The 14,075-nt window shown below is 43.1% G+C and overlaps 1 protein-coding gene across 8 annotated transcripts in view; it reads left to right on the forward strand.

Moving 5' to 3' along the window:
* Positions 410-14,075, forward strand: part of CTNND2 (catenin delta 2) — a 629,078-nt gene continuing 615,412 nt past the window's right edge. For 4 of the 8 annotated variants that reach the window (XR_002434978.1, XM_021386175.1, XM_021386178.1 and 1 more), the window contains exon 1: positions 1,595-1,679. Coding sequence is in view for 6 of the 8 variants with exons in the window: in XM_021386175.1 (XP_021241850.1) it covers positions 1,643-1,679 (37 nt within the window). In the remaining 2 variants the exon portion in view is untranslated. Of the gene's footprint in view, positions 899-1,593; positions 1,680-14,075 lie in introns of those variants that run through there. The other 4 variants (XM_021386172.1, XM_021386181.1, XM_021386174.1 and 1 more) reach the window with 3 other exon arrangements.

Consider the following 14,075-nt stretch of genomic DNA (forward strand, 5'->3'; position numbering starts at 1 on the left):
AAGAAGTTAACCAAGGATTATGCTGGATACACCACTCCCTAGACACAGCTTAAGTGAGCCTGGCATCACAGGCTGCCTATGGCTGAGAGGGCTGCGGGGGCCGAGAAGGGAGCAGCCTGCACCTGCCTGGGCTTCTGGCTCAACAGAAAGCGGCTGCGTCATCGGGAAGGAAAGGGGCACGCAGGTGCTACGACAAAAGGAGCAACTCCTTCCAGGAGCTGCCCTTACTTCTTTGTACTTTCCTATCTCGTTTTTTCTTCCTCTGCATCGCAGAACGGGAGCAGGACACTTCTGGAGGGCCGGGCTGGCCTCCCACTCTCACAGCGGTTTCTTTCTCATCCTTCAGACCCCTCCGCGGGCGGCAGGGCAGGCACCCGCTGAAGGTTACCGAGCAGCCCCCGCTTAGCGGGGAGCCGCTGAGCGAAAGGTGGCAGCAGTGAGTCGCTCTCAAACCTGGCGGTGGCCGTCCTCACCGAATCCGCTCGGTCCGCTGGCAGACAGCTCTCCCAAATTCCCCGCAAGTCAAGCGGCCGCTAGCACTAACTCCGCCAGCTGCGCCCTGCCCTGGGGGCGGAGCAGTCCGCCTCAGCCCACGCCCGAGCTCAGCCGCGCGGCTCCAGCCCCGAGCGCAGGTGGTACCCGCGCGGCGCGCGATGCCCCGACCGCCCCCAGCGCGCGGGCTGAGCGGTGTCCGCCTGAGGGGACCGGAACCCGCTGCTCTCTTCGGGAACAACGCCGCAAAGGCGCTTAAACGGAGCTGTGGAATGGGAACTTTCGGGCGCGAGCTGTCGTTGCGTTGTACGCAAGTTTCTCGGTAAAGGGTTAAGCGCGTACATAAGTAAATACGACTTCCATATTCCTCACGCTCTTCGCTCGCAAAAAGACTTCTGCGAACACGGTAGGTTTCCCACCAAGGAGGCAGAGAGAAAACTGCGGGTTAACGAGAGCGGGCATCACCTAGAAAGCACCTCTTCGCTGCTTTCCCCAGCGAGGAGAGCTGCCGTGAGGGGATCCCCGCGCCCCCTCCCGCGGCGCCGCTCTCTTCCTGCTTCGAGGCCTCGGCGCGGAGCGGGGCCGGGGGCCCGGCGCGGCCCCGCCCGGCGCAGGCAGCGGCGGCGCCTCATCGGGCGCGGGGCCGCCCGCCCTTCTCCCTTCTCCCTCCTCCTCCTCCTCTCCCAGCCAGCGCCGGCTGCTCGGCCGCGGCGGGCGCGCTCCTGCTGGGGAGGGGACGGGAGGGAGGGGCGGAGGCAGGGCGGGAGGCAGGCAGGCAGGCGGCGAGAGAGGCAGGCAGCGCGGCGGCGGCAGATGCTGCGGCGGCGGCCGCGTCTCCTCCGGCCACATCCTGCGCCCGCCCGGCGCGCAGCGCTACGGCGCGGCCGCGCAGCCCGGCTCCAGCCGCAGCCCCGCGCCCTCGGGGCGGTGGGTGCCGAGCGCGCCTCGCCCCGGCTGCCGGCCGTCCTGGGCGCTCCGGAGCGCACACGCACGGGCGCGCCCGGGGGGGGGGGGAAGCCGAAGATGCTGCAGCTGGTGCTGGGCAAGGTCAGGACCTTGCGGTGAAGCCCGGGGCTGGCGCACCCCCCCCCCTCCCCCCCTTTTTCATCCTTGCCCACCGGAGTGAGGATTTGCCGCTGGGGTTTGGTGGATGCTCGGGAGGAAGCAGGCTGGAGCGGCGCCGATCGGTGAGTACGGCGGGCACCGTCATGGTGCCAGGTCCCCCGCCTCCCTCCCTCCCTTCCTCCCTTCCTCTCTCCGGCTTCTCGGTGCGGGCTCCTGCGCTGCTCCCCTCGGCGAGGCGGCGGGGAGTCGCGTTTGTGCCTGCAGACGGGAGGTAACAAAGTGCCTCGTCCCCTCGTTCCTTCCTCCCGCCTCTCCTCCCCTCGTCTCTTTTCTCCCTTTTTTCATACGCCGCCTATGTAGGGCACAGCGGCGGCTTCGTGCCGCCTGCCGCCCCGCGCCGATGCTCTCGTTACGGCGGTGGAGTCATGGGCCAGGGCGAAGTGGAGGAAGGCGGCCGGGCCCGGGGCTGCTCTGCGTGTCCGTGTGTCTGCGCGGCACTGAGGGGGTGTCCTTCCTTTGAAGCCCCCCCCCCCCCCCCGCAAATGCTGCGCTCGGGGAGGGGGTGGGGAAGGGGCTGCGGAGCGCTCGCTGATCTATTTTTAATGGCTGAAAGGAAAGATGCTCTTCTTCCCTGTACCCTTCCCTTACTCTTATGCTGGTGTGTAATGTGCTTGCATCGATCGGGCAGCGCGGAGCCGCGGCTGGGTGAGGGCACGCGGAGGAGGTGCAGCGGCACGAGAGGTGCTTGTAGCACGCCAGCCCATCTGGCCAGAGAGATCGGAATCAGAAAACTCCGAACTGAAATCATTTGGGAAACCATGTTAAATTTCCCCTGTAGGGACTACGATTCTATGAAGGCACAGATACGTGGTAGATGGGAATAGAGCATCTTGTTGTGCTCAGACATTTTCTTTCTTACAGTTTAAGTGTTAGTGTCTGCTTTGTTCTGAGTCAGGGTGTCATGATTAACCTCCTGCGTTACCAGAAAATAGCCTAAACTTAGAGAAAAATATGTAGAAAGCAATAGGCCTCCATTAAACAGCCAGCTGTTAACTTTATTGGCTGTAGCAGAATATATCCATGCACCTAAAACCATGTTTGCCTCTTTTATTGGTAATAACACGATGAAATAAAAACTTCAAGTTGCGGACTTTTTTGTGGTCTGTGCGTAAAGTGGAAATCCCGAACCCTGTTGTTGGTAGCCAACTGCTCTGTGGGCTGTGCCACACTCACAGCCGCACCTTAGGGGAGCAAGGGGATACCCAGAGCCATGCAGGGTTTATGTAAGTCTGCTGTGGGCTTCTGCTCAATGAAGAGAAGGGAAATGATGTGTGTCATCCTGTATCTCAGGATGTACTCCTGTCTTGAGCTCGGGAAGTTACCTGGCTGGGCTGGGCTGAGCTGATGATGTCCAGGCAGCTCGGCTAGTTGGTCAGTGCAGAAGTGACGTGGCATGAGGGAGTCAGTGCAGGTCTGTGGGGAGGGCTGCTGTGTGCCCTGAGGTGGGCCTCGGGCCCGCACGATTTTGGACACCCTGTGAGCTGTTTGGCACCGTGGGCGTGGGGAGGAACCCCAAACCCAACCACCAGGGAAGAGTTCAATAATTAAGCGGGACTTGTGCATTCTGTGGTGATCAAACATCCCTGTAAGACCAATTCTGTGTGTGAAGCTGCCCCTCTCCAGTCTGGAAATACCTTTCCCTTTAGGGAGCTGTGATGGAATATCATCAGTTTGTGTGCTGCAAAGCTGCATGGAACTTGCAATAGATCATTCTTATTAGTAACAAGTTGATTAATGGCTTGAGGATGTGTTGGATGAGGTTCTGTTGGGAGCTGCAGTACAGAAACGGGAGATTGCATCTTGGTCGCGTTGTTCAGAGATGGTTTTTGCAGCCTGTTATATAAGAGAGGCTTTGAAAAAAAGAGGAGCGGGCTGTGCTGTGTGTACATAGCAAAGGAAATACCTCCTAAAGCTTCTGGTAGGAAGCAAAGTGTTTATTTCTGGATTCCAGTTGTGTGAGGGTTTGTGGGTTGTCAGAAGGATGCTTTGGGGAGGGAACTCCAGCTACTGTGCAGAGTTCTGCTTGTCAGGTCCCTTAGCTGATGCCAAGCAATGATAAATGGCTCATCAATGGCTCTAGCTTCTGATTTTCACTTTCTTTTTTTTTGAATAATGCTCCTAAAATTATTTCATCCTCACATAATGAACTCTGACAGACAGCTGCACAAAATAGAAATAGTATCAACTAAAAAAAAAGTGTTTGCATAATTCTGGTTTGCGTAATTTACCTTTGCTGATGGATGGTATCGATTTAATGACTGCGATCTGGTGTAATGTGTTTGTTTCTCAAGACATGTAGCACCAACTTATGCTACAAAGGAAGGGATGGAGCAGCTTATTTTAAGGGTTTTAAGAAATCCGTTTTTAAGTAGGGCTGTAGATTGGCATGTAAATTGAGCAAATAACAAAATCAGCAGAACTCATGACTGTTAAATTTTGCACTAAATTTCAGATACATTTTCTATTTCATGGTTCAGTGTGATACAATTTTTAGAGCCTATCACTTGTGGCAATTCCTACGTATCTTTGTTAGGATTCCAGACGTACGTTTCAAGTATTCCTAGAAGCAACTGTGTTCACGATTGCCAGTAAGATAAGGAAAACACATCATTATGGCACTCTTTACTTAAGAATCAAAACCACAGGTTCTTATTTATTGATTGCACTTGTAAGTCATGAAGTTTGATATTTCCAGTTACAGCTTTATTTGTCAAAAATGAAATGGATTGTTTTTCTCCTTTTGAAGGTCTCAGTATGATCTTATTATAGGATGCATTCTGGGTGATTATTTAACTGCAGAATGTTAAATTTAGTAGTATGCTTATATACAATATCAGTAATGCATTGCAATGGAGACAGGATTTTTAAATATAATATATTTTTTTTAAATGACAGAATGACTCTTGAATAAGACAGAAATGCCTTTATATTTGACTTTGCTCACGAAAGTCAGTACATCTCCAGAAGCATTATTTTTCTGATTTTAAGGAGGAAACATAAGACAGCTATGCAATATTGGATATAAGAAAATAGGCTGCCCAGAGAAGATGGTGGATGCCCCATCCATGGAGACATTCAAGGTCAGGTTGGGTGGGCCTCTGGGCAACCTTATTTAGCTGTAGGCGTCCCTGCTTGCTGCAGGCAAGTTGGACCAGATGACCTTTAAGGGTCTCTTCAACTCAAATGCTTCTAATCCTCTGCTCTTGCACTGCAGAACCAATGCTTTTGGTTTATAGCTCCTCCGTGGTAAGGGGTACTTGGAAAGAAGTCTGAATGGAGCAGGGCACACTGAAGTGATTTCTTCTGTTCCCTTGGGATGTGCTAATGTGGTGTCATGAATGGGCTGTAAAAGCAGATTGTCTGACCAGATTCCCTGGCAGTCTTCTGGACATTATAAACATAAAGGAAATATGTTATCTGTTACATGGACACCGATAGCTATGCTAATAGATTTTTTTTTCTCTTATGAGTTGCTTGTTTAGTGTAAAACTAAGAAACAGGGAAACATCTCATTATCTGTGACAGCAAGCATTTAATGTTTAAGTTGTTCTTGCTTCATGCTAACTTGTGGTGCATCCTACTGTCTCTTAATCTTCCTGTTCTGCTTTACAAAATTCAGTTACGGGAATAAGCAGTAACTTCAGGGGACATGAAGTATGAGGGAATATGTATTATTGTGATCAAAAGGGCACCTTTCTATTTTGTTGAAGTGTTTTGAGGAAAGAAGACTTCTAATGAAACTTGTATTTCATAAACCTACCAAGAAAACTGCAAACTTTAAAAAGCCATATATAAAATGACAATATTTGGTGTAATACTTGACTGTTTTATTACTTTAGCCATTCTATAACGTAACAAACCATGATTTTCCACCTGTTTACATTCATTTTTGAGAAGCCAGAAATACAGAGCTGACACTGAATACTAACATAAATTAAGAGCATCTGAGAGACAAAGGGGCTTTACATCAAATGTTCTCTAGGGGAAGATTTTGCTTTTTTGTCTCCTTCCCCACCCCCTTTTTCTCTTCTTGCCACGTTGGCAGTTGACTTAATTGCTCAAAATCTTCCCAGTCCAACACTTTTGGTCAAGAAAACTTCCTTTGGAAATGGACCATAAAACTTAATATTGTCTGCTTAGCATACCGTTTATATACTCCTTTTTCAGCCAGAGGTACATTCTTCTTTCCTAGCACAGTAAATTACTGTTCAATTAAGCAACACCAAAATATCCCTTTAAGGCTGAGTTTTTCAAGAGAGCTGAATGAAATTAGGCATGTAGCATAAATAAGATTTTTTTTTTTAATGAGCTTCTTAATTGTTTTAAACACACTGGATTAGACTGGACCTGAGATAAATTAATATGTAAAAGTTCTTTTAAATTACTGAAGTATTTGGGGAAATAATTAGAAGTAAGTTTCAATGAGGTGTCTTCTGGCATTCTTCTCTTAATGCTGTACCTCTCTGGGTACCAAGCAAGTTTTGTTATTCTTGAACATGCACGTTGTCTGCTCTTTTGCAGAAAGAAGGCCGTTGGCCCAGTCAAGCGTGCTTGCTTAAAAATAATCCTCCTCCTTGCCAAAGGTTTGACTGTTACCTTACTTGTTTGACATGGGGAAAGGCAAAAGCCTTTTTGTGTTCATTTTTTGGCGTGCAAAGTTGTATGATGTTGAATATGGAGGTGTCTGAAAACTAGGCTGACCCAGAAGGCTGGCTCAGAGGGGTTATCTAAGGAAACAATGGCTTGAATGTCTTCAACAATGTAAATGAGTCAAGGTTAGAGAAATAAAGGCAAAGGAAGCCTGCATGGGCAAGCCCTGTTGTTGCCACCATGTTTGTCAGCATTTTCGGAGGAACTGAGCTCTTAAAATAAGCAGAGACCTGAAAGCATTTTTGAAATCGTCTGTCACGTGTTTCTTACAGCAGCTGAACTCCGCTATAGCTTTTGAATATGCCTAATGGCAGCGTCTCACTTCAGGATGGCTTGGTGCCTTTGAGAGGGAGATTGTGTGATCTGGAAGCTTAAGTCTGATAGAAAGTGGAGCTTGGGTTCCTTAATGTTGTCGATGCTAAAATGTGTCCCCCAGATAGATGATCTGCTGAGTTCTTACAAATCAAAGGCCTGGTCAGTCTATAAGCATTTTGATAAATTGACAAATACACTGAATTAATTTGTTAAACTGAGTATTTCCAATGAAGTACCTATGTCCACGGTGACCTGTCCTTCAATTCTGTCTAACCTTGTCTGACCAAGTGTGCTTACAAATGTAGTGAATAAACGAACAAATTTTGGGTATTAAAAAAAACCAAAAAACAATATATTGTGCATTCATGAAGCAAGTTGACAGTAATTGAAGAATCCTGTTATTTTTGCTGTTCTTACTGCTAATAATATTTCTGAAGCTTGAGTTATATGGATCATGTAGCTTTATATGTGGATTTCCACCACAGTGCTGAAGTAAGTCATCTAGTGGTGCATGGAAAAACTTAGAAATGTGAAAGCATGCCTCATCTTTGTAAGTATCAACAATATAGAAGGCCAAATGCATTCTCAGAATGATCATTCCAAAGAAAACAATTGAAAATACTTGGCATTTAGTTTCTTTATTTCTTGTGAAACCAGTTTTATAGTATTTAAACCCAACTGAAGGATGTCGAGTAACAGGATTGAAAGCCCTGCATAGGGAACACCGTCTGAATTCCCACATGCCTCTCTGCTATGTTTGTGATTTTTTTTAGATGGTAAAGTTTGGTTCGCTCTGGGAAAAACAGGATCTGTGATCTGGCACAGACCTCATTAAGGACTGTCTAGTACACGTGCTTTTATTTTACCAAAGGAATATAACATCCTATAATGAAATGTGTATTAGGTACATAACAACATTTCCACTTTTTCACTGGTTATAAACGTTATAGTCTGCTAAAGATTTTTATGGGATCAGAAGTAGGTATTTTTGGTTACAAGTCTTTCTAGGAAGGTTGGCAGTTTATTGTGGTTATTTGCCACTTCTGACTTCTGTTGTCCTTACCAAGAACAAGTATAGTACCTGCATAAAGCCTAAAGGGTCTCGGGGGTCAGTGGATCTCTGGCTTTAATCTCTTCAAAGAAGGATGGGCAGGTTGAACTTAATTAGAAATATGCACGTCTAATAAAGGAATAAGTTTAGAATTGCAGATTTTAAAAAAAATGACTTTAGAAACAGTCATGATAAGAAGGAATCTTTCATATGAATATCAGGATTGAATGGAAGCCATCATGTATTTGAGAAGCTTGGTGGATTATTCTATAAAGCAACTGTTTAATACACTCAGGTAAATAAGTATTTAAAATGCGCCATTACATTTTGTGCATTAAAAACACGTACTGAGGCACGCACTTCTAGTCAAATTAGGGAAGTTCGTTAGCCTCTATGTGCTTCCACTGGGATACTACACACTTAATTCTCAGTGCTGACTGTCATAATGAGCTATCAAAGGACGGATAATACTCCTCATTTCAAAAAGAAATAAACACTTCCTTATATTGTGTCACCTCATATAACCTAGCAGCAGTCATGTTCAGTGGATGAAATGTGAAACTATGATATAAAACAACTTTGGCATCTCTTCTTTGCCTCTCTGAGGTGGAGTTTTGAGCAACTGTCCTAAATGCTCCCTCTCTGTAAATACCTTTTAATTAGAAGTAGACTGTTAGTTTTCCATCTGTCTAGGAGGCACAGTGCATGTATAAGTTTCTCTGCCTTTTTTTTCTACTCTATTTGAAGGTACATGATTTTTTTGGTAGGGAAGAATAAATATTTCTTTTAGCACCTATATATTAGTTGTTGATTGTTGGTTTAAAATTGTTAAATTTTAAACTGAGGAGAGAAGACACATGGCTTTGAGTGTTAAAAACAAAATTCTATGCTTCATTCATGTTTTATGTCTTTGCTTTAGTTCAGAATGGCTAAAGCTTTGCATAGTTAGATTAGGGAATTTAATTTGATTTCCAGAGTAAGATTTTCTTTATATTATGTATTTTACATGTACATATAGAAATATTGTGTATATATGTATATTTAGGATAGGTGCAGCATTAGTGTTTGAGGAATATAGTATATCTGATGCTTAATTCCAGCTAAATGCCAGTAATCTTGACCTACACTGAGAAACTCGGGATATCTTGGATTTTTGAGACCGGACATCTCTGACCTGAATATGCTGGTGTCATTGGAAAGAGTACTTGGCAAAGTTGCCTCAGAGAACTTGATCTTCCCATTAGTACGTGTATGCCTACCTATTTTTTTGCAGGTGCTGTTTACTGTATAGTATCAGGGTGCAGACACCTGAAGGCAGGCTCTGGTTTATCTCAGCAGAAGGGCAGTACAAGCAGAGCCTTGTCTCAGCTGGCCTGTGAGAAAAAGGGCTTTTCTCTACTGCTCTGCTCTAGAGTCTTCAGGCTGCCATGGCTGATGGATTGCTCTTTGAGGCTCCATCGGCGTGGTCTCCATTCTGAAAAAAAAAAAAACCATCCAGCAAGGAGCTGCTTGGCTTTTGATTAGTGGTGATGACAATATTTCAGGTCCCCAAATGACAGATTGTTGGTGATCTATTGACAGAGCAGACTGGGAGCAGTGATGTTTGTCAAGGAGCCAAAGACTCTCGGCACTATAAATTGCTTTTGCATTTTTTACTGTGTCACAAAAAAAGTGTGGGGACAGTGAGAGAGGCTGAAAGTCAGGATACCTGTACTGTCAGCAAAATGAAAAGATGCTGATTCAATCCTTTAACACAGGTAGTTGAGACAATATGATTTCTAATAAATGTTTTCAGAAATGTATTTTCAGGAGTACTCTATTTGAAAAATTATACAAGTTGTAATAGGATGCCTTGCACAGATACAACTGATAAACCAGTTTGAACATGCTTGCGAAATGCTTCCATGTATGCTATTTGAATGCTATATGCAAGATAGAACTAGCTGCACCTGTGTCAAATGCATCTATATCACTCAGCTTGTTATACTAAGCTCCAAATGTGTATAATTTTGTGGGTTTCTTTTTCTCTGAGCAAAACTCAGTCATATTCTCATTTAATTAAGTAACAGAAATCCAACTATTTCAATGGGAGTTGTATGCTTTACAAGATGGACCTTGGTCAAAAATATTTTCTCTTAAGTCAGCATTTTTTCACCTACTTGGATTTTCCATAACTCCATAATCTAATATTTGTCATGATGCAGGAAATATTGTTTCTTTGATTTAAAGAAAACCACAGGCATAGCAGTGGTATCATCAAACAGGCAGAATGAATAATCTTTCTACTAGTTTACAATTGTTTCCTAAAATTTAGAATTTGTGAGTTTTGCTACACTTTTTCCAACTTTGATTAATGTATGCATTCCAGGTGAAGGAAAGGGGTGGATAGGAGAAAAAGATAAGGAAGGAAAATCAGTGGAAGTTTGTTCAGCTAAATTTCCATACAAAGAGATCCTGTAAATAGCAGTGTTCCCTAGGGGGTCTTTTTCAACATCTTCACCAGCAACCTGGATGAAGGGATAAAGTCCATCCTAAGCAAGTGTGTTGATGATACAAAGCTGGGAGGAGTGGCTGACACACTGGAAGGCTGTGCTACCATTCAGCAAGACCTGGACAGACTTGAGAGTTGCACAGAAAGGAACGTGATGAGGTTTAATGAGAGCAAGTGTAGAGTCTTGCACCTGGGGAGGAACAACCACATGCATCAGTACAGGTTAAGAGATGACCTGCTGCAGAGGAGCTCTGTAGAGAAGGACCTGGGTGTCCTGGTGGTTGGCCATGAGCCAGCAGTGTGCCCTTGTGGCCAAGAAGACCAGTGGTATCCTGGGGTGCATTAAAAAGATCATGGCCAGGAGGTTGAGGGAAGTGATCCTTCCCCTCTACTCTGCCCTGGCGAGGCCACATTTAGAATACTTTGTCCAGTTCTGGGCTCCCCAGTTCAACAAAGACAGGGATCTCCTTGAAGGAGTCCAGCAGACTCCCAGGTGTCTGGGGGCCTGGAGCATCTCTTATATGAGGAAAGGCTGAGTAACCTGGCTCTGTTCAGACTGGGTAAAAGAAGACTGAGAGGAGATCTGATAAGTGTTTATAAATGCCTAAAGAGAGGTGGGAGGCAAATGGATGAGGCCAGGCTCTTCTCAGTGGTATGCAGGACAAGGAGTAATGGCCTAAAACTTGTATATAGGAAGTTCTGTACTAACATGCAGAAGAACTTCTTTATGGTAAGGGTAACAGAGCACTGGAACACGTTGCCCAGAGAGGTTGTGGGGTCTCCTTCTCTGGAAATACTTGAGACTCTTCTGGCTGCCTACCTGTGCGTCCTGTTGTAGGGTACCTGCTTTAGCACGGGGTTTGACTTGATATCTTGTGGTCCCTTCCAACGCCTGCAATTCTGTGATTCTTCCACTCCCAGAACAGTTAGGTTCTGGAAACGTAAGACTTATTTACCTGATGCTGTTGTGTGTTTGTCAGTAAGTGGTATTACTTCCTAAAAAGTTGTAAAGACCTCTAAAACAAGTAACTAAATTTATGGAAATGTGTTCTTTGAGGGAATGAAGCAATTATGTCTCCCCCACAATTAATTTTAAAGTTTCCTTATACAGTGTGCTGTTTCATACGCCTGCAGTAAAATACCAGGAGGTCCTGACTGTGAAGGGTTTAATATTCTTATAATGTTTAAATATCCATATTTTAAAAATATTTTTAAATATTTAAATATGGTCTTTGGGTTCCCTTTTCGGTTTAATTACTACAGAGTATTGGCAGGTAGCCAAAAATGGTTGTCTTATCACGTGGTTTTATTTAAGTGTGTAATTTGTATTGCTGTGCAAAACAGTCACATTTTTTACTTAACAAATGAGAGTGAGTGGCTAGTATGAAAAAGCTGAGTTGGCTAGAAGGAATGGTACAAACAGGAAAGGTGAAGCTGTCCCTAAAACTGAAGTTAGAGGGAGAAAGGGAAGGAATAGCGATTCCTCTTGAGATTACATAGAAGTATGCATCTTTGTCAAAATGTTGACCCCTTTCTGAAATGCATTAGTCCTACACTGTGGACTGTAAGGATCCAGGTGAATCCTTACTATAGTCTCTTGAGCTGTTCTTTGGAGAAGTATGTGTTGATTCTTTCCCTGTGCACGGTCAAGGAGATTTTAGTTTATATTCTTCTGGGCTCCCTTCTTTCATGTTTGCCTACCTAACCAGCAAAACCATGTGCTGGTAAACTTGTTACGCAGGTTAGGATGCTGTCACTCTGCAAAGAAGTTGCATTGGTGTTGACACTGAAAGTAGGATTAATGAGTTTGTTTCACATTTTAATTATGTGTTTAAGTATTCTGATCTAGAATAAGCTGCTGGACTTCAAGTTCAACTTTCTTCTGTTCATGTGAAATTAGGAGTGCAAGCTTTGAATACTGAGAATATGTTTAAATACTGAGCATATGTTACTGAATGCATATTAATGTGGGCTATTGCTTTTTGAATAAAGCTTTCAAAAAAGAAAAAAAAAAGAAAAGAAAAGAAAATAGAGAACTTGACCGGTAGATTTCCAGCTTCTCACTGAGAAGTATGGTAGCCATCTGAAACTCAGGCGGTAAGATTTTTCTGTCTATATAGAACATTAATTTTGCTAAGTCTGAATTGAGAGATGTTTTTAAAAACAGCTCTGCTTCCTTGGTGGTTAGTTTAAATTTGGTTGGTTTTGTTACCCTTTTCACAGCATGTTGTGTGACACTGACAGAGCAAGATCAAAACTATAAAAATGTTTAAGCTGGATCTTACTTTCTAGAAACCAGGGAAACCTGTGACATATAACTAAAATAAAAATCTTGTTTCTTTTTTTTTCTGAATCAAGATGTTTTCTGAATTGTATTTTCTAGCAATCTTCATGAATTTTATCAGCTTGCACTCAAGTCTAATAAGTAGCATGAAAAGGTTGTAAGTAAGCTTTTAATAGGACTCAGTAGCTGTTTTCATTATCTGAGTGAGAACCACAGATGTTTGTGTGGTTGCTGTCAGAGAATTAAGGTAGCTTTTGGATTTTATATGGATGAAGTTGTTTATTTTTTTCTAAAGCAAAATTATTAGTTTTCCCACAGTGTAACAACTAAACAAGGTTAGAATGTTATTAACAGTTTTGATACAACTAAGTTAAGTACGTGGAATAGGAGATAGGCAAAAGAATAAAATCATATTTCATGATCTAGATCAAAGTGATGGAATATATGTAAAAGTAAAAATATGTCCATGGAATTATATTATGGGCTTTCAGTGACTGTTCCAATTCAGAAGGGAAATCAACCTCAGCAGTAATGGGTGGTAGCTAAAGCATTTCAGACTGCCTGTGTAATATATCAAGACTCTTACCTGTTGAAATAGCATTAGTTGAGACTTATTTTTTGTTTTGGATCAGTGAAAGGAGGCAATATCAGTGCAATAAATCCTCTGCTACCTCAATGGAATTTGACAATAGTGAAAATAATTTTAGTTTTCTATTCTGTTCCCTTCAGTGTGCAATTTACAGTAGTTTATGTGGAAGGGTTAGGGACTTGTGATTTATTTCTCAATATCAGGTTCTAGATATAAAGTATATTTCTGAATCATAGCTATATATCTGCATTTCACAAGAACCGTCAGAGAAAGGAAAGCCAACACAAAGCCTTTTATTCTGTGCACATGAATCCCTTTATAGAGCTTTTTCAAAAAAAAAGTGGCTTAAACAATGTTTCTGATGTTTTAATCTTCTCTTTTTCTCATATGTATTTGGAGGAGAAAAACAAAAAGGGACTTGTAATTAAAGGTCTGAGCATTTCTACATCCAAAACTTTTTAAGTGTGAATAATTTTATGTTTTTACTTTTCTAAGAATTTTTAGTAAAACTTAAATAAGACATTCAGATATTACCCAAAGCATGAGAAACATATAAAGCAGTATGGCCTGTCTCAACTTTTTATTTCTGTAGTTCTTTTTATTTCAGACTTCTTCTTTTGTAAAGACTTTTTTATGGTTGCCTTGAAACAGTCATTAATGGCTTAAATAGAATATTATGGAAGATCTTGTTGCCTTCTTTGTATTTTAAACATCTGGGATCTTATGTGCTCTCTAATAGGACATGAGCTCTTTCACTTGTTCACAAATGTGTGTTATATATTAATAGTTCCTCATACTACTTAACAGAAGTAAAGTTTATAGCTGAAATGCAACAGATGTTGCTAAGGGCCCGAGGCACCTTCCTTTAGGTGTAGGCTAGCTTGTGGTAGAAAGCCAAGAAAATTCCTTCAGTCATTCTGTTTGCAGCTCTTGTTTCAAAGTTGTTGTTTTTTCCTTAACTATTCTGATGTGGAACCAAAGTTTTCAAAGTTTGAGTGGAAGTGTATTTACTCCTCACTACTAATTTTGTTGTGGAACTGGACCTGAGATTAGCATAAGTTACAAAAAGAGCTTAGAG

The sequence above is a fragment of the Numida meleagris genome, chromosome 2, assembly GCF_002078875.1.
Source record: "Numida meleagris isolate 19003 breed g44 Domestic line chromosome 2, NumMel1.0, whole genome shotgun sequence".
Taxonomy (NCBI): Eukaryota; Metazoa; Chordata; class Aves; order Galliformes; family Numididae; genus Numida; species Numida meleagris.